Raw genomic sequence first — 20982 nt, forward strand, 5'->3', positions numbered from 1 at the left:
GATGATTTAAAGTATACAGAAGGATATGTGCAGGTTATATGCAAACACTACACTGTTTCACATAAGGAACTTGAGCACCTGCAGATTTGGGTATGGGGTGAGGGTCCTAGAACGAATGGAACCAATTGCCCTCAGATACTGAGGGAGGATTGTACTATTAGGGGTAAAGATAGCATAGTGGACAGGGTTTTTCCTACCATCAAGAATGTTCTTGGAGAGCTCAGCTGATCTTAACACTGTTCCAGGGGGTGTATTTTCAATCCAGGCCAGGCTGGTCAGAGGACTTCTTTGCCTCCACCCCTTCTTCAGGGATGCGTGATGCAGGATAGGCCAATCACATCCCTCACTGGGAATGCTGCAAAGGGAAATTATTGGTTTGGTTTTGTTGTTGTTTTTATTTTTTTGCTGGGATTTTACAATGTGAGGATGACATAAAGGTGAAGCTGCCAGTGGCTCTCCAATTGCAGAGTAATTCTTGATGGAGAACAAAGCCAAAAAAGTGCTAAGAGATGGAGAGAGAAACCTGGGGACATCGTTTCAGCTTCTGGATCCAGCTATGCCTGAAGCAACTTTCTAGCTACATAAACGAATATATTTCTTTTTGTGTATAAACTAGTCGGAATTGAGTTTCTGTCACTTTCACCTGAAATAGTTTGGACTAATACAGGAATAGTTTTGATAGAATTGCATGGTGTTTTGGTGAAGGATCCATGAATGCCTGACTCTCGACTTCCTCCTTTCAGAGTTCTGCTGCAAGGAGCAGAGGAGGGGGACGAATACACACACACACACAAAAGAAATAAAAGCGGAAAATATTCTTAGCCAACTGTGTAATGAGTAATCCTGAGAGGCTCAAGTAAGGTGAGACACCGCACTGGATAGAATCTCCCTCTCCCCTTAAGACTCTTTGTATCTTGCATTATTGGTTGCCAGAGAGGCTGTTTTTATTACATATTCCCATCGGAAGGGACTGAGTCTTATATAATGAAGATTAGAGAAGTTAAGTGAATTTAGAATTTAATATACAGAGCATTTATAGCCAACCAGGCTTCATATAGATGAGTAAGTTTCCTGATGGGGAAAGACTTTGGAGTCTTTGGATGGAGAACATGGGCTTGCTTTCTCCTAAACTTTCTGTTATGATTACCTCAATTCTCCATTTTGTCTTCCTAGTAGAAGCATTGTCTAAGAATGTTCATGGCACTTATTTTGGAGGAATTTAGAGATCTAGAGAGGAAAAGAGCTGATATATATATATATATATATATATGTATATATAAATATAAATAATTGTAATGTAGTGTTATTAAAGATGAAACGTTTTTGTAGCTTATAATGTTTATAATGATATGTTATAATTACAAAGAAAGTTTTTCCCAGTGGTTTCTTCCACACATCACTTCTTCACCTTTCCAATAATACTAGAATGTAGGGGGCAATTATTAGTTTTTCATTTTGCAGGTAGGGAAACAAGAGATATTTAGCAAGTGATTTGTTTAAATCATATCTCATGACCGGGTTTATAAGAAAGTCTGGTTATAGGTTTATAAGGGAAACCAATTACACCTGCAAAGTTTTCCTAGCTCTCTGGTTCAGGCTTTCACATGAACCAAGGGTATTACCTTAGACAGATTCATTTAACCTCCTTAGGTTCCAGCTTCTTCATCTGGAATATGAGGCAATGGGCTAGATTCAGGTTCAACTAACCTTCAATAGGCACCTATTAAGTGCAAGTCATGTGCTAGGAACTTTCAACGTCATCATTAAATTAAATTTAATTTAAATTAAATTTTTAATTAAATTTAAATTAAACCTTATAACAAATGAAGAAAACTAGGCACCAAGAAGTTAAGTAACTTGTCTAAGATAAAGAATTAATTAATTTGGATTAATAAAAATTAATTTAAATTAAAATTAAAATAATTAAATCAATGTATTTAAATATAATTAAAATTAATTAAAATAATTAATCTTTATTAATCCAAATTAATAAAAATTAATTAAAATTAAAAAAAATAATAAAAATTAATAAAAATAATTTGGATTAACATATTAATCCAAATCTCCTGACTTAAAAAAATCAGTGCTTTTTCCTCTATACTTTAGCACTATCCTCTGTATTTTAGCATTCTATAAAGTTATAAAACATGTACATGAGTTTTGATTTATTGACATATAAACTAAAATAGTTCTCTTACCCAAAATACATGTAATGTAATGAGTAAAATAATTAATATATCTAAATTAAAATTTTAAAGTTTGACTGAGTTTACATAACCAAACTGTTTATGACTTAATAATGTTTGAGGCTTCTAAGCGACATAGGAATGTGTTTAAAAATATATTACAGAAATCCAAATAACAAGATATTCAATGCACTATCAACATGCAGATTCAGAAGTTGGTTCAAAGTAGTAATTTCTTTGTTGAGAAATGCATAATTTCAAATATACTTTCTCATTCTGTTCAGCTCAACAAATGGATTTTAATATGTTAACTGACACAAAGGAGGAAGAAAGCTACTATTTAAAAAAAAATTTTAGATGGAAATTTCAAGATTGGCATGTTTGCTACTATGCCTATCATTAATAATTACTAGTTGGTTGATAGATTTTAATCATTATATTGGCACATAGGAGTAAAATTTATAATAACACAGATACCTGATATAACAAGACACGTTATATTCATTCTATTTGGGAGATACTCAGGAAATACTGCTATTTGGAGAAGCTATCTACATCTCTGGTGTGGACTCTATTTCTAAATTCCCCCAAAGTCTGTCGTTTCCTCTGTTATGTACCATATTTTCTATATTATTTTAAAATATTTAATTCTGATATAAAAATAATAGGAAAAAAGGAAGGAGAACTGATGACACTAAGTAGAGAAGCAAATAACCTGTGAGACGTGGTAGACGTAGAGAAAGAAAGTAGTCATGTGAGGTGAACAGATAAAATGATGGACAAAAGAGAAAATCACTTATTTAGAAAAGGATGGAAGGATAAGTATTTATAATTCACTAAATATGCATAAGGCATATGAGGCGCTCAGTATTTACTGTGTTGAAAACATCTCTTCATTGGTAACATCAAGTCTGGCCCCAAGTACCCTCTGTCCAGGAAGCACAAATAAAGTCTGCAGCTGTTTATCGGGCAGGTTGTAATTGTGACCAGGCACAATTGCCCCTGCATCTCTGACAGAGCAAGTGAGATATTGGCCCCAGATATCTTAAATCTGTTGGGTCACCTAGCTTAAACTTCTGCTCTGGTCCTTGTAACCCCACCAGCAGTGGGGAAGGTTGATGTGTCTGAGTCGGAAGAAAGAGGGACAGACAGATGGAATAACTCAGATTTCACAGGCACATTGTGTATGTTCAGGTGATAGATCTTTCATCTGTTTGCATTCTAACCCTTGTGGGTTAACCTACCCCAACTCTTTCCCTGCTTCTCACTCTTCCTGTGCGTTTTAAATGGATATAATAAACTGTGTGAATTGAGCACCTTAATTTGCACTGTGAGCCTTCCTGTTCCACCACCTCTGTGCTAACCTGCCTGGTCGTGTACTTGGAGACTCCTATTACATCAAGGTAATTCCCCACGTGGCACTGCTGGTCAATTTTTGCCTCATATTTCTTCTTTATATTTACAACTGATGGTAATTACACTGCAGTGGGTAGAGAATATACCATTTCAGAAAGATATTTGGTCATCTAAAAAGAGCATTTAACTGTCACAGGGATACATTCCAATAATAGTCTGGCTGCAGCAGACAAACAAAATAGACTTCATGGTTCAGCAGGATAAAATCAGAGCACTTTAAAGCTGGTTCCAGTTCAAACTCTCATTTTGAAGGATGAGATTTAGTGACTTGCCGAAGGTCACTATTTCCAGTAACTAGTAAGCCAGAACAGGAGCCAATGCTGTCTAAAGAGGCTAGGGTGTTATTTGAGCTACTATTGCTGTTTCTGTCTGGGTCTTGGGTAATGACTAAGCACGCATTCTGGCACATGCCGTGTAATGACTAAAAATATAAACTACAGCTGTCACAATTAATAGATTAACATTAAATGATGCAAAAATAAACAGAGAATGTCTGTTTATTAACAGGGTTTATAGAGGTGTCACTGAGACATTTCAAGTGCTAAAAGTTGCTGTTCTTTCCTGCTGTCAGTTTAATCATGACATTACACATTTCCATTTGTTTAGAAGACTGAACATTAGTCAGTCTTCTCAATGCTCACCAGCTAATATATATGAAGAACTGTGTTAGATGTTTGGAACATAAAAATGAGTAAGATTTAAACTTCAAGAATCAACAAATACTTTGGACTTCCTCTATGTGTCAGGCACTGTTGTAGGCACTAGGAAACCATAACAACAGTGGCTTAAACCAGAGAATATTCATAATCAATAAAAATAAGTCCAGAGGCTTGACTGGCAGCTCAACTATGACCTCAGGGACCCAATTTTCTTTTTTGTGTGTGTGTGGGGGGTCTTTCCATTTCTTCCTATGATTTTGGAGTTTTCTTTTATGCTTTTTGCCTTGTGGTCTCAAAAGACCTGCTTCAGTTCCATGTATCATGTCCTCACAATACCATTTCCAAAGCAAGAAGGATGAGGGTGGTGAGAGAGATCTTCTCTTGTCTCTTTTTATCACACACACAGAATTTCTATCCTGAAGATTCTCAGCAGACTTCCCCTCAGACTGGTATTGAAGAGTAGAACTTTCTGTGATGTTGGAACTATTCCATAGCTTGTGCTGCCCAAAATGGTATCCACCAGCCACATATAGCTAGTGAGCACTTGAATTATGGCTAGTGTGACTAAGGAATAGAATTTTTAGTTTTATTTAACTTTAATTAATTTCAATTTAAATTTAAACACATGTGTCTAGTATCTACCGTATTGCACAACCTACGGCACAACCTTTGATTCTTTTTGGCTAGAACTAGATTATGGCCATCAGTAGTTGCCAGGGAGGCTGGGGAAATGATTATGTAGCTTCTTCAGCCTCCAAGGGAGGAAAAGTTTGGGGATGGCTCTTCGGCAGCAACTAATGGAGTCTGCCATAAAAAGCAAATAAGACAAAGCATCATAGAGCTGGTATTGTAATGGGGGAGGCTAACAACATAAAACTATAAACAAATTTTAACAGGTAGCCATCTTCAGGTTTGAACAAGCCCTGTTATCTAGTTCAGTCTAGATGATTGGTCTAGATTCTAGATTAATGTAATAGGGAGTGATCGAAGGTGGGAGGGAGTAATTTAAGAAGGGGTGGGTAAAATTCTCTAGGAGCTCATAGTCTGGTAGAAAAGGAAGAAGACAGGCACGTAAAATAAATTGTTAATAAATAGGGTGGTATATATGTATATACATCCACATATTTATTACATATATAAATTGTATATTTTTACACGTATACATAGTTAATACGGAGTCTATAGTAGGAGGATAAACAAAGCATCTTTGAGTGTTTCTCTGGTATCTCCTACAAGCCTTACATAACATAGCAAGACAGGATTCGCAGCCTAGAAGCCTTGGAATGTGGTCCATCTACAATCCTTACAGCAACAGTTGACGCAATACAGCTTTACAGGACTACATGTACAAGAATATAGTTAATGAGTGATTTCTCAAAGGGTTCCTATAGGATGTTCTCAAGTGGGATAATCAAAAACACTGTGAGAACTTTGAAAGGACCTATTAAGTCCTGTAACTTCAAATGGTATGATGTTCTTGATGCCTGAGGGGGCATTAGCAGTAATAGACCTGTCTGACAAGAGGCTGTCAGGGCTGGGGCAGCTTAACTAAAGCGAAGATTCTGGTGTGACTGAGGGTAAATGATGGTAAGTTTCAGCAGTATCATCCTCAAAGATCTTAGTAAGTGGGGAAAGGACCATTTGCTATGTCCTTATGAACCCATGCTGGTACAGAATGATGATAATTCAGGGTTGTGTGCATTCCAAGGACTACCGGGTTGAAAGATATACTTTCTAAAGCCCTTTAATATACTGTACTACTATTTTGCGACCTGTAGTGATTCTTATTTTCAAAGATAGAATTAGTGATTTCTGTGCAAGAATGGTTGAAATTATCCATATAATAAAGCATTTCCTCCATAATTCTCCTTGGATTCATGATACGTCTTGAGATAGCTCTTTGTCTTATAATTCTGTACTTTATACAACTTTCTCAACTACAGTGAAGTAAAAAGAGGATATGTATCAAACTGATGTTAGTACTTATGGTAAACAAATATAAAAACAGACATGCACATTTATTTCAACTATAGGCTGAAATAGAGTATGTGAAGATATTCACAGATTCTGAGTTCATATGACAATTTGTAGCTATGACAATAGTAATGTGGCTAATAAACTTCCATATTGCTATAGTAAGAAGTTTTTATCTTTATAAAGAAAACAGATGATGATGGTGATGATTTTTGTTAGGGAATAAGAATTCTTTAAATAAATTCAAGAGAATTTATTTAATTTCACCACTTAAGTTTATTTATAGATTTAAAGCTATTTAGTGGTGATGATATCTCCCACTTTTTCTATCCATCAGTGTCAAGAACTGCACTGTTCAACAGGGTAGCCACTAAACACCTTGGACTATTTAAATTTGAATTTAAATTAATTAAAATTAAATAAGGTGAAAAATTATCTTCTGACCCTACATTAGCTACATTTCAAGTGTTAAATAGCCACCTGCTGCCACCATATTGGACAGCACAGATCTAGAACATTTCTAACACAGAATGCACTATTAGCAATGGACACATGGGCTCACATCGTTGATTTTCAAAAAACGTCGATCAAATGAAGCATTATTCAACTTAATGCAATAGTGTGTGTTAAACAAAAGCCATTTATTTACTGTTGAGGAAGTTCTAGACATACAGAGATTCCTAGGAATCCGTCCCTAAGATAGACTCTGTCGGGCCCTTAGGCAGTAATGACCTTAGACTCAGGCAAGAAAAACCCTGCCCTGGCTCTGCATTTTAGAGGGCACCATCCTAGCTCTCCTCCCCAAGGGGTGAAAAATCTCCAGGGCCAAGGGATGTGTTCCCCAAGAGCCTGTGTTCCCTTTCTATTTCTAGACCTTGTCCAAGGAGCCCAGGACCCTGGAATTCACTGATCAAAAATTCCCAAGGCTACTTCCAGGGCCTGAGCAGGCCTCTTCCCAGAACTGTCCTCCCAAGGGAGGACCTCACAACCCATGTATGCACTCCTAGGCCCGAAGGGTTGCCAAGGGGTGGCTGTTTGAGGGTGTGCAGGGAGCTTGGCTGAGTGGGCTGGGGCGGCCACACGTGTGCGGAAAGCCCCACTTGTTCATCAATGGAGCTGACACAGGAAGCAAAAGTGATGGAAGTATGTGTAGACTGAGGGCTGGCGTCTGGATCTTTCCTCCTTGCCATGTATGGGGTGGAGCTCCAACGTAAGTAAGACCTCTGTGCACACGCCTGGCCTTCCAGATCGTTATTAAAGTATATTTTTCAAGATAGGAGCATAGAATATATTTTATTTGTAAGCTTGATATATTCCTTGTAAATATTTAAACATAAGGTACGTGAACCCCGGTCTTGCAAATGTTAGGGCGAAGTTGGCCGCCTTCCCTAGAATAATCGATTCAGCTGGGGTTTCTTGGCTGGTTTGCTCCCAATTGCACTAACTGGTTACATCTGAGGTATCTTTGGATGCCAGAGGGAAATTTCTTTCTCCAAAGGCTGCCGGTCCAGCGAGGCCCCAATGCATCCTTTGAAAGGGTTATAAGTGGAATTGCTGAAGGCCAGAAACGGCTTTGGAGGGTCCTCTTTCCGGGAGAGAGGAACCTGTTCCTAGCTCTCCTGTATTCGGGACAAATGAGACCAAGGTGTGCGAAGAGAAGGCTCGCGATCCCTGCGTGGGCAGAGAGGTGGGAAGGCGAGTCCTTTGAAGATAGTTGGTTTGGGGCACTACCTCTCTCCTTGCCTTTCTCCAAATAAATTCAGCCCTGCTCTCCTCCCTCACCCCAAGCATGGGACTGGGGCTCGCCGTGCGGTACGGACGGCCCCCAGGGGCGCACAGGGCGCCTTTGTCTGGAGGGCAGCGAAGGAGGAGGAGGGAAGCGTGCCAGACAGTGGCCACTGTGGCTGGAGTTTGGGCTAGAACTTTCTTCCGCCCTCTCCACGAGTTACCGTACTCCTGCGGGCCCACAACTCCTGCCCGGAAGCCGGGCACGCGGGGGGTAGTGGACACGCGACGGGTGGCGCTGGCCTGGGAGCGCCAACCTCCTTCCCGGAGCCACGGGCGGCGGGCGGTGAGGGGACAGGAGACCACGAGGAGGAGGAGGAGGAGAAAAAGGAGGAGGAGGAGAAAGAAGGGAAGGAGGAGGGGGAGGCAGGGGGGAGGAGGAGGAGGAGAAAGGGCGGGGGCGGCGGCAGGCGGGGAGGAGCCGCCGCGGGCAGTGGCCGGGGGAGGCGGAGGCAGAGGAGGAGGCGGCGCTCCCGCTCGGCCGTAGAGCGGCGCAGGGACCCGCGCGGCCGTGACCCGGCGGCCACCCAGAGGCCGAGCGCGGCCGCAGCGGACAAAGGAGCATGTCGGCGCCGAGGAGGGCGCGTCCTCCGGCCGCCACAAGGCTCCGGGCGCCCCCGGGCCCGCGCTGCGCTCCCGTCCGCCCGGGCACCGGGGCGGCCCGCTAGGCCAGCGTTCCGCCGCTCGGCCGGCAGGCCCCGACCCGCCGCCCAGCCCGCAGCATGGAGCCGTCCGAGCGCCTGCGGGGCCGCGCGCCGCCGCCTCTGTTGCTGCCGCTGGCTCTGCTCGCGCTGCTGGGAGGCGGCGGCGGGGCCGCGGCGCTGCCTCCGGGCTGCAAGCACGACGGGCGGCCCCGAGGGGCCGGCAGGGCGGCGGGCGCCGCAGAGGGCAAGGTGGTGTGCAGCAGCCTGGAGCTCGCGCAGGTCCTGCCCCCGGACACGCTGCCCAACCGCACGGTCACCCTGTGAGTAGCCCGCGGGGCGCCGCTCTGCCCAAGCGCCCGGTCCCCTCCCTCCTTCCCTGCCGGCGCTCTCTGTCGTGCCGCTTCTCTGTCCGCGCGACTTGCAAAAGGGTCCCGCCGGCACCCCTGTGCCTTTGTGTGAATGAAGCTGCGGGCAGGGCTGGTGCTGGGCAAGCCCCGGGGGGCTCGGTCTGGGCGCGTTTCTGCGGCAGGCGAGCAGATGTGTCCCCGAGCTGCCTCCGAGCTCCGCTAGTTTGTAAACTAAAAGTTTGTAAAGTAAAAGTTTTCGGGTTCCCCGCGCGGTCCGGCGCGGCGCTTTTGAGCTGCGCGGTGCCACGTGAGGATGCAAGTAAACATGCAGTCCGCAGAGTTAAAGCTCATTCATCCTGTGCGTGGGCTGCCGGGAAACACAGTGCTAGGTTAGATTCGCCAGTCCTTGAGCTTCTTCCAACTTAAGTTACTTGGACGCAAGTTTGCAGGGTACTAAAGCAACATGAGGACTTTGAACGCCCCGTTGTGTGATCCCCAAACCCCCAGACTGTTTACTTCGCTTTTGCTATCTTAGTTTTATTACAGTTAAAGAGCACCTTTTAAAATAGAGTTGCTTTTAAGGGCCAGAAATATATTTCAGATGAAATCGTGCACCTTCCAGCTCCGTTTTCTTGGGTGTGAGCGCTCATCTTTTTAAAAGCCGAGAACTTCGGATTTGTAAACTGTGCGTTTGCTGAGCCTTGCAACTCAAGGACTTGATTTTCAGATTGAGTTTCCACCTGGAAGGAAAAATTTTTGGTCTCGTTACTCAGTTTGTGTTACGATTCACGGTCCAGTTTTGCAAGCGTGGTTCTGCCAATTCTAGCTGAACCCGTGGCCTCAGTGACTCTTGATTTTATTTTCTGAACAACGAATTGGTTTGGGAAGGCTTGAAAGTGTTTCTAATTGGTATTTTGTCGAACTGAAATATGAGTCCCTCGGCGCCGTCTTCCTCTATGTTGTTTTGGTTGGTTCCCTAAAAAAGAATCAAGGCTGCCACTATAAAAACATGAAGGCAAGGGAAGCAGCATGACCTGTGAAAGAACTTAAACTGCGGTTTTTAATTTAACCCCAAAATATGGTTTTTAATTTAACCCAAATTAACCCAAGCAGGATTTATGGGTAAGACAAGTACAGATTTCATTACCAACACCTTTGTTCTTCATTTCCATTTGTTTGAATTAGGAAAGATTTAACACAGGAAAATTGTGTGTTTCTGTTTGTGGAGGCCCGAAAGTGGTAAAAGAGTTTTTGTTTTGTTTGATGTCCTTTACCAACACTCAACCATTTGGTAGCGGCAGCAGCTGTATTTATTTCTTAGCCAGATTCTTTGAAGTGGATATTTTGGGTATGGGACCATAATTACAGCCTGGAGTCAAGTGGGGGAAACCTTTGTGTTGCCCAACTCCCTTGTTACTCTGAAGAAATTAGTCATCATACATTTGGGTTCTGGATCAGTGGCACTTAAGCTGATTCAAGTTTAGGTCGAGTTTTTCTGAACTGTTAACAGTGGATTAAAGCAGCTACTTTTTTTTTTTTAACATCTTTATTGGAGTATAACTGTTTTACAATAGTGTGTTAGTTTCTCCTTTACAACAAAGTGAATCAGTTATACATATACATATGTTCCCATATCTCTTCCCTCTTGCGTCTCCCACCCTCCCTATCCCACCCCTCTCATGGTCACAAAGCACAGAGGTGATCTCCCTGTGCTATGCGGCAGCTTCCCACTAGCTATCTAATTTACATTTGGTAGTGCATATATGTCCCTGCCACTCTCTCACTTCGTCACAGCTTACCCTTCCCCCTCCCCACGTCCTCAAGTCCATGCTCTAGTAGGTCTGTGTTTTATTCCCATCCTACCACTAATCTCTTCATGACATTTTTTTTCTTAGATTACATATATATGTGTTAGCATACGGTATTTGTTTTCCTCCTTCTGACTTACTTCACTGTGTATGACAGACTCCAGATCTATCCACCTCATTACAAATAACTCAGTTTCATTTCTTTTTATGGCTGAGTAATATTCCATTGTATATATGTGCCACATCTTCTTTATCCATTCATCTGTTGATGGACAGTTAGGTTGCTTCCATGTCCTGGCTATTGTAAATAGAGCTGCAATGAACATTGTCTATTTGTAGTTGTATAAGGAACCTCCATACTGTTCTCCATAGTGGCTGTATCAATTTACATTCCCACCAGCAGTGCAAGAGGGTTCCCTTTTCTCCACACCCTCTCCAGCATTTATTGTTTCTAGAGTTTTTGATGATGGCCATTCTGACCGGAAAGCAGCTACTTTAAATTGTTGATTTTGTGGGGGGGAAAAAGTTGATATTATAGAAAATCACTTTTCAGCATGTTATCAAACTATTTCACTGAATTTTTTTGAGCTGATTAAAATATAAGTGCTTTTGAAATGCCATTTTAATCCTTTTTTTCACCTGAAAGCTCTTTAGATAAAAGTAAAATTAATAAAATTTATTCAGTGAATGGGAAGAAATTATAATTTATTTAAGGATCATATAAAGTTAACGTTCTGGATGAAGTTGGTTCAAGGTGTATCAGACCTGGTGGAGGGTCTTCTGGGCCAGTTTCCTCATTTTATTAGGGAATAAATCAGAGGGTCGCCGTGGATACGTGACTTGCCCAAGTTCCCATGGTGAACGCCTGGCAAGGGGTCCGTGTCCCAGATCCCTGCCCTGCAGTTCAGATGCTTTCTCATCATCACCCCTTGTCTTCATCTTCCTTCTTAGTTCAACACGGTTTTTTATTGAACTGAGGTCGTGGGCTGTATGTTGAGGTTTCAACTAGGTGTTAGTTTCCTAGGACTATGGTAAATTACCACAAATTTGACGGCTTAAACAACAAATTTCTTCTCTTGCAGTGCTGGAGGTCAGAAGTCTGAAATCAAGGGTTTCAGCAGGGCCATGCTCCCTCCAAAGGCTTTGGGGGAGAATCCTTGATTCTTTCAGCTTCTGACATTACTTGGCTTGTGGCAACCCAACTCCAATCTCTGCCTCTGTCTTTGCATGGCCTTCCCTTTGTGTGTCTCTCAAATACTGTTCTTACTCTTCTAAGACACCAGTCATTAAATTTAGGGTCCACCCGAAGTCCAGGATGATCTCATCTAGAGATCTGTGACTTAGTTACATCTGCAAAGACCCTGTTTCCAAACAAGGTTACTTTCAGAGGTATAGGGCTGAGAATTTGGACCTATGGCTTTGGGAGACACTCACCTTTCAGTTCACTACAAAATATAGATTAAAAACATCTTTCTTCTCCAGGAACTTATGGTATTTGGGGAGAGAGATTCATGAATAAGTCTCAGGACAGTATGGTAAACGGTCTAATATCAGGGTGCACAAGTAGAAAAAGGAACCCAGAAGAGGGCATCCGAGGCCCCTTTAGGGCTTAGTGGGTGGGATGGAGGATCTGAGGATCCAGAGCCAATTTGAGAAGGATGAGAAAGATGATAGTGAAGGACATGGTGAGGCAATGAGGGGATGGAAGGTGGGAGCCCCCAGAATGCCCACGGGTGTGGAGATGCTTGTGAAGCCATGCATTTGATATTGCTTGAAAGTCAAGGGCAAGTATCTAGTGCCTGGAGTGGTGGTGGTGGCGTTGGGGTGCGGTGGGGGGCAGGTCAAGGTCGGACAGGCTCTCTGGTTGGAGTTTTCATTCCTTAGGTGTGGCCAAGCATTTTCAGCTGAGCTGTGATGCAAGTGTTGCATGGAAAGTTGATAGGGGTTGAAAGGATGTCAAGCATTGGATAGAAGTTTTCTTTTCTCTTTCTTTAATAATGAAAAATAAGGCCTTTTCTACTTAGTGGATGAACTGGATTTCAATAAATTGATAGCTTAAAGCTCAGATCTTTCAACTATCTTAGTGAACAACACATTTTCATAGCCATGTTTCTAGAGAGGTCTGGCAGAAGTCCTCAGCTTGACCTGTTTTTTGTATCTCATGTAGCCTTTTGTAGTAAAGGATTAAATTCCATTTATTATTCTTATACACACGTGGAATAAAAATTTAACTGCATTTAATGTTTTTGTTGGAAATCTGTTTACTTTATTCCTATGTTTTATATGAGATGCTCAATATTAAGTTTTAAAAATTCTGAGGACATCAGTGGTAGAAGGTTGTACAGATTTAGCCCTGCTTTTCCAACGGTGTTTTCCTCATGATGCAAGTGGCAATTCTACTTTATCAAATGTTATGTTTGTTTGCTGTCAGAAAACTGATAATTGGATGTCACCAGTGTATGCAGCTCAGTGCCAGGTACACAAAAAAGTGCTTGCATTGTTTGGAACTTAAACCTGGTTGGAGAGAGAAGTTGCACTAAAGCAAAGCAGAAATCTCGGGAACAATCACAGAATGTCTGTAATTAAGTAATAAATCCTATACTCTGATTGTTTAAATGCTTTAGGAAGCCTGAAAAGAGGAGAGAGCAGGGGGGCTGTGGAGGCATTGGAAGATTTTTAAATTTTCTTAGAGAAGTTAGGACTTGAGCATGGCCCAAGGGGAGTGAAAGATGGGGTTTTGGGCGCGGGGGGAGGGCATTCTGCAGTAACAGTGAGGGGTGGTGACGGACTGGCCCCACTGAAATGCAGAGAGGGTTTTTGGAACTATTGGTCTATCCATGGTATTTCAAGCACGGGTCTGGTCAAGGTCAGTTAGGGGAGAGTGTACAGATGGGAGGAGGAGGGGGCCCGGGCTGAAGCCTCCTGGAGCGGTGGAAGAGCCAGAGAAGGAAGGAGCCTCTGGTGAGGTGGGGGGAGCACCTGGGGAGTATCTGGTCATAGAAGCCAAGAGAAGTTCAGGTTTGAAGACAGGAATTGGGGGTGCCCCAGTTGAGAGATGCTGAGAGATGAGAAACAGTAAGACCAAGCTGGATTTGACAGCCTGGCGCTTTGGTGCCCTCCGTGGATCAGAGGCTGGGGAAGGCAGGTTGGGGTGGATTGAAGGGAGAACAGGGTGAGGATGGTGGTGATGGCACCTCGATGAGGAAGAAGTTTGGTGTGAGGGAGAGAGAACGTTAGCACCTGAGTATGGTGGGGAATAGTTGGGGAGAGGGCGAAACGCGTGATGGAAGGTGAGATGGGATGTGAGCTGGAGCGCTGATTTGGTGTTTTTTTTTTTTTTGGAGGTTTGGTTTGGTTTTTGATGGAGAGGGAGCGCAGGCAGGAGGCTGTGGGGGGCTGGGCAGGTGGGATGAAGAGGGCTTTCCTGCCCCCTTGCTTTTATTTTCTTAAAGACCTAGAGGCAGAGTGAGGGGAGGAGGGCTGAGCAGATGGTGTGAAGAGGAAGGTGAAAGAGGAGGGAAGTGGTTCTTTTGGAAAGTGGGAAAGTGACCGTCCTGGGGATGGCAGAAATGTCACGGGACTGGAGTTGTGTCCATTTTGCCTTGTGATCCAGTTCCAAGGGAGATGGTCAGCGCTGTTATTTCTCTCCAGCTGCCTTCAGTTTAGAGATGAGGAGCATTGGTATTAGCCAGGCTGCTGCTTTGCCAGGTGAGGGCAACAGAGGGAGAGAAGAAGCAGGGCGATTTTTGTTGTTGCTGTTTTCGGCCACGCTCGCTGCGCGGCTCGCAGGATCCTAGTCCCCCGACCAGGGACCGAACCCGGGCCCTTGGCAGTGAAAGCGCAGAGTCCTAACAACTGGACCGCCAGGGAATTCCCAAGGAGCAGGGTGATTTTAATGAACAGCCCCCAAAGCTGTCGTGGCCTGAATTCTTGTGGGTCATGGGTAAGGTTTTTAATGTTTGAATGCAAGGTCTCCTATACCTCTGTAGCTGTATTTCCCGATACTCAGCACAACTTTTTCCCCCATGCACGTCGGTTGAGACACTGTTAATTTTGTAGGCACAGCGCTGCGTGCTAGGTATTCAGGGATAAAATAAGACATGATTCTTTCATTCAAGGACCAGTCTTATACACAAATTCTCTGCTTAACCAAAGTGTGCATCTCATTGTCCCCTGAGCAGATTTGTATTTTGCTTCGTGTGTGCCTTGGCTAAGTCTGCCACTCTCCCCTGGTATCCCCTTTCTGGTAAATTGTGGGTCCTTCTCGATCCAGCTCATCTGCTGTGAACTCTTCTTTCCCTCTTCCAGTGCTCTGATCCTTCCCTAGCGCTTCTTATCTGTGCTCTTCTGTCACTTTATAGGATACTTGATGCTCTCATAATGTACATCCCCTCAAAGGAAGGGCTCTGAGACCTCAGTGGTTGGGAACATAATTGTCTTTATTGATAAGAGTAATGCCAGTAAAGATAGGACTGTATCTTGGGAGGTCAGGACAAGTGGAGGGATGTGAATTCAAATTTTCACCCTATTATGGCAAATGAGAACATTTATTTAGTTTAGGTCAGCATTTCGCAGCTGTTGGATCCCCTATTCAAGAACGGGTCTAGCAAATCTATGGACAGTTACATTTGAACTACGTGATCTTATGTGTATGATAAGCACACACGTTAGGCAGTGTGCTGGCAAGTTGCTCAGAAATATTGCAGAATTTGGGGCAGATTTAGGCATTTGGTCCATGAATGCAAGTCTTAAGTTTTTCCAGTGTGATGAGAAGGTTTTGCATGACCCAGCCCCTGAATCCTGTTGCTTCTTGCCTGCTTGGAGTCCTCCGGCATCAGGAGTAGATGAGAGAAGTTGGTGAGTTTGGCAGTAAATCAGAAATAAAATACCAGAAACAGAAGAAAACAGGAACTTTCGGAGATCCTTTCCCCAATCCAGTTACAACTTCTATTCCCAGGACCCTGTAAAGATGGCTTTTAAAAATAGGCAAAAAAACCCACAAAAAAACAAAAACAAAAAAAACCCAGAGTAAAAACTCTTCAAAGTAAGTCAGAAAATGACAGGTAAAGTTTCTTATAGTAGTACTCGGTGACTTTTTTTTTTCCCATTTAGCTGCTTCTCTGAAAGCAGTTGTTTTCAGTATTGTCTGTATTCCTGTGGAGGAATCTTTAAGTCCAGAGACCATAACTAGTTTATTGTTGTGTCAACAGTTTTCTCATAAACAGACAAAAATTAGGATACAGAATTCTTTAAATTTCAGTAACTTATTAAGTCAGTTTTTGCAAAAATTAGGAAGCTGTAGATGCAGACTTGCTCAATGAGTTTTTAATTGTTGCCTGACTAAATTTGTTCTAATATAATTTTAATGCTTTATGCATGGTTTAGCTTGCATTTATGTTCAAGTACAGACAGTTTTAGTCTGAAGAGGGAGTTTTAAAGTAAGCAGTCTCGCCCAAGCTGTTTTTCTTTCCCCCACCACTAAACTTTTAAGAAATTTTGCCTGTGTAGTCAGGGAATCTCCTGCGTGTTGAATGGGGTGGGACAGAGCTGTAGCTGGTGCCTCACAGAAGGGACACGTTTCTCCTGGCCACTTGTAGTGCCATGCTGAGCACATTGCAGATATTGGGCTGTTCACTCAGGGAAACATTTCTTGTCCTCAGATCCCTTCAGTTCAGGACCTGAAGGGAGCAAATGTAAGGGGGGATTGGTATAAGAATTATCCAGGACTACCCCCTCCCCACTCCATAATCCCACCCCACTTCCCCCAACACCCTGGTCTTCTTTTTCCTCCTTGTCTGCAGGCCTGGACTTAAATCTGTTTTCCTACATACAACAGGGGCCTTCCAAAGACCAGAGCTGACTTTTGATAATCACTGTTCTCTAGTGGCTGTCTTCATAATTCCTACCCTAATTTTTAAAAGTGCTTGCTTTTGCGTTCATTCAACAGATACCCACTGCCTACTCTGCTTGTTGTCAGCTTGATTTAGGCAAGCTTGTGTGACTTTTTTTTTGGCCATTAGACCAGTTTTATCCTAGTCTTGTGTGCTTGTATCCCATCCTGGAACTCCACCTCTGGCCTTCCAGATGTACAACATCTGTCACACTTCTCCTGGATCTGGCTCTTTTTGATGTGATTTAACCTGCATCTTCTTCCATTGCCACACTCTGCTAAGAGAGCTGGAGATAGCAGGGGGGTAGCTGGTGGACTTTGGGGAATTATTATAGGCAATAGGGTTTGTAAAGGGAAATCTGCAAGACTGGTTTTAGGAACAGCCTCGCTAAAGGGACTGATAGACCTTTTTGGTCAGTGACCACCTTTGCTTTCCCGTCACATCTGTCTGCCGGGCACAAAGCCTTTCCCCAACCTAGTATGTCTCAGATCTCCTGTAGCACATAATCACTTCCATTATTTACAGCAGTTCTTTCCAAGCATTTCCATGTCGTGACACACACACACAGTGATTATGTTTGTGTGGAGGGTGCTCCAGGCCAGAGCCCCACTGCCCCAGGCCCTGCATCCGAGCCCCGGGGAGGTCCAGTGGGGTGGGGCAGGGGCATTTATCTCCACCTCCCCCAAACCTGGCTGCTGAGCTTTCTGTTGAGATTTTCCACCCTGTGTTGAATCACCTGGGAACATTAAAAGTTCAGATGCCTGGGCCACAGATCTCGTGATCTGATTTGACTAGTCCAGGATGGGACCTGGAAGTTGGTATGTTTCACGGCTCTGCAGGTGATTCTGTTGTCACCTGGGCTGAGAACGTGTTTTCTAGCAGCACAGCGACCTGAAGGGGTAACCGTCTTCACCAGCTGCCATCTGCTGCAACAAAAGAAGGTAGAAGAAGGAGCAGAGGAACAGATTGAGGAACACGGTCTCAAAAGGGGGGCAGGGAGGGAGGGACTGTTCCCAGGCGGAGCAAGGATGGATGAAAATCAGGAGACATTTTTAGGACAGAGAGAGCTGAGAGCTTTAGGGTGGGGCCTTATTCATAAGAGAGAAGAAAAATGACTTTGTAAAGTGACGAGTGATGTGCTGAAGTTGTATTTAATACCAAGTCATGGGGTTAAGGACAATGAAGTTTTGGTGATGCGCTGTGGTACTGAAGGAATGAACTGAGAAAGTCTTAAGGGCAGCAAGCATTGGTCCAAACCAGTATTTGAGGGCCTGATACTCAGACGGAATAGGCAACAAAACACATATGGCCCCTGTCTCCGTCTACCTTAAATCCTTTATTTTATATTAAATTTAAAATAGAGATATATTTCCAGTAATAATGCATTAGTAATATAATAAAATAGTATAGAGAAACTATGAGAGGCCCAATTCCCCACATATCTGCCTGCTCTGGGAATTTTGTTTTTTAGTCTTTACTAGTCTGATAATTTTTTAAAAAATGCTTATTTTAATTTACATTCTGATTATAAGTGAAGTTTAATATAGTTTGACATGTCTACAAAAGGGTCATTTGTATTTGGCCACCTTCTCTGTACGTTTTAGTTTCTAGTAGCTTTTTCCCTCCCCAGTTGACACTTTTTGTTTAAGGAGCCACTCCTCATCTGATAATATATTTCTTTCATTATTTTCTTACTACTTTGGCTGGGACTAAGGAGGCAGGACTGTGGGCATCTCTGTCATATTCTTGACTTGCGAACGGACAGGCATGTTGGGCAGATGAGGACAAGAGATTTCCTCTAGCAGGGCACATAACTTTGTTGCTAGGCTAAATCCACTCATATAACAGGCAGGCATTTGCTAGTTGCTTTTAGCTCTTTATCAATTCGCATGACTGACATTCTTGGTTCTTAGTTTAAGTAAAATAAAAAATACCTTTTGTCCTTTTTTTTCTTCCCATATTTTGCCTTGTTAAGTTTAAATTACATGTTAGAACTGTGCATATTTGAAATCTTTTGTTCCTGAGTAATCAGGATGGGGGAGGGGGAAGGGCAAATCTGTGGAATATAATCCTATACAAAGAAGGCTAAATTGTCCATCACCCTCACCACCTACTTCTTAGAATATTTTTATTAAGTTCTTCTGGATGACAGTGGCGTGAACATGAAGAAAATCTTTTGTCAGGATTGCTAGCTCTACATGTAAAAGTGGTGCTTTCACCTAGTCAAGAATTGTACACAAGTCCCCTCTTATCCCCAGTTTCAGTTACTCATGGTTAACCATGGTCCGAAAATATTAAATGGAAAATTCCAGAAATAATTCATAAGCTTTAAATTGTGCACCATTCTGACCAGCATGATGAAATCTCGCTCTGTCCTGCCTGGGATGTGAATCATCCCTTTGTCCAGCGTACCCGCCTGTTAGTCACTTAGCAGCCGTCTGGGTCATCAGATTGACGGTCCTGGTATCTCAGTGCTTGAGTTCAAGTCACCCTTATTTTACTTCATAATGATCCCCTAAGCGTAGGAGTAGTGATGCTGGCAATTCGGATGTGCCAAAGAGAAACTGTAAAATGCTTTCTTTAAGTGAAAAGGTGAAAGTTTTAGACTTAACAAGGGAAGGAAAAAAAAGTCATATACTGAGGTTGCTAAGATCTACAGTAAGAACAAATCCTTTAACCATGATATAGTGAAGGAGAACGAATTTGTGTTAATTTTAGACTGCAAAAGTTATATGGCCACAGTGCTTGATAAGTGCTTGGTTAAGATGGAAAAGACATTACATTTGTACAATGAGAGATTCTGAGAGAGAGAGACTACCTCCATAGAATTTTATTACAGTATATTGTTATAATTGTTCTAGTTGATTGTTGATGATCTCTTACTGTGCCTAATTTATAAATTAAACTTTATCAGAGGTATGTGTGTATAGGAAAAAATCATAGTACAGTATGTAAAGGGTTCAGTACTATCCAAAGTTTCAGGCATCTACTGGGGGTCTTGGAACATATCCCCTGCAGATAGGGAGGGACTCCCATACTTGCAGACCAAAATGTTTCCCCAGAAGAGGAATAAGCATGTCCCCAACCCAGGCTGGGGGGAAATAAAGGATCCCTGGGGTAATCTGAGCTCCTCAAGCCTTACCCCCAGCCCTCTCGCCTGCATCCCCCCAGCACAGGACATAATGCATAGAATGTGATTGTGAGTTAAATTCATTCCCTATATGAAGACATTTCTGAATTAAAATAAATAGGTCCATGTATGTGACCTAGCCTCCTCTAGAATGTCAGTTCCATCGAGGTCAGAGAGACTGTTTTGCTCCTTCCTGCAACTGTAGCACCGAGAATAGTGGTAGGCTTTTAATTGGCATTTCTGTGATGGCCTCATATCGTGAGCGGGGTAGAAAGCAGGTTGTAAATTGTGTTGAGGATGACACTTCAGTCTAAACCCTCCTGAGATTTAAATGAGGGAAACTTAAAGCAGGCTTTGGAGATGTAACTGTAATACAGATTCTGTAATGGAGTTGTTAAACTTTTCTTTCTTTAAGACTGCTTGAATCTAAGTCTAATTAAATTGATTCATTTCCCATCAAGATAAGACTTAAAAGCAATTCTTTGTTTTATTGTGCAATTCTTCCCAACTCTTTTCTCATGAAAAGGCAAAGAGCAATTGACTAGGGGTGTATTCATCTCTAGTACTGTGTTTTAAGACAGATGGGCTTTCTATTAGATTATTTGTTTTAACCTTTGATTTGTTTGTTTTAAACAAGAACAAGTGTGATCTCTCCCTTTCTAGCGAAGATTTGATTAGAATCTTGTCTTTCAGATACCATGTGACTTGGAGTCCACCCTGGCAATCAGTGCTAGGCTGACTCCTCCGTTCCTTGTGACCGCATCCTACCTCACGTTTGCTTGCATTGCTGCAGGTGTCATACTGTTTGGAATGATTTATTTACAGTTCCCGCTCTCTTACCAGATTGTGAACTCTTTTTTTAAAAAATTGAAGTATAATTGATTTAGTTTCAGGTATACAACATAGTGATTCAATATTTTTATAACTTTAAATGGAGTATAATCTGTAATGAAATAGTGGCTATATTTCTCTGTGCTGTACAGTCTATCTTTGTTGCTTATTTAATACATTGTAGTTTGTATCTCTTAATCCCATTCCCCTGTATTGCCCCTCTCCCCATTCCTTCTCCCCATTGGTAACCACTAGTTTGTTCTCTGTATCTGAAAGTCTGTTTTTGTTTTGTTATATCCATCCCTTTGTTT

General features: G+C 42.6%; 1 protein-coding gene across 1 annotated transcript in view; it reads left to right on the forward strand.

The window, feature by feature from the left end:
* Positions 1-8742: 8742 nt before the first annotated feature.
* ADGRA3 (adhesion G protein-coupled receptor A3) overlaps positions 8743-20982 on the forward strand; it is a 118999-nt gene continuing 106759 nt past the window's right edge. The window contains exon 1 of the mRNA XM_007115844.2: positions 8743-8984. Within this exon, the coding sequence (XP_007115906.2) occupies positions 8743-8984 (242 nt within the window). The remainder of the gene's footprint in view (positions 8985-20982) is intronic.

The sequence above is a fragment of the Physeter macrocephalus genome, chromosome 7 (genome assembly GCF_002837175.3).
Source record: "Physeter macrocephalus isolate SW-GA chromosome 7, ASM283717v5, whole genome shotgun sequence".
NCBI lineage: Eukaryota > Metazoa > Chordata > Mammalia > Artiodactyla > Physeteridae > Physeter > Physeter macrocephalus.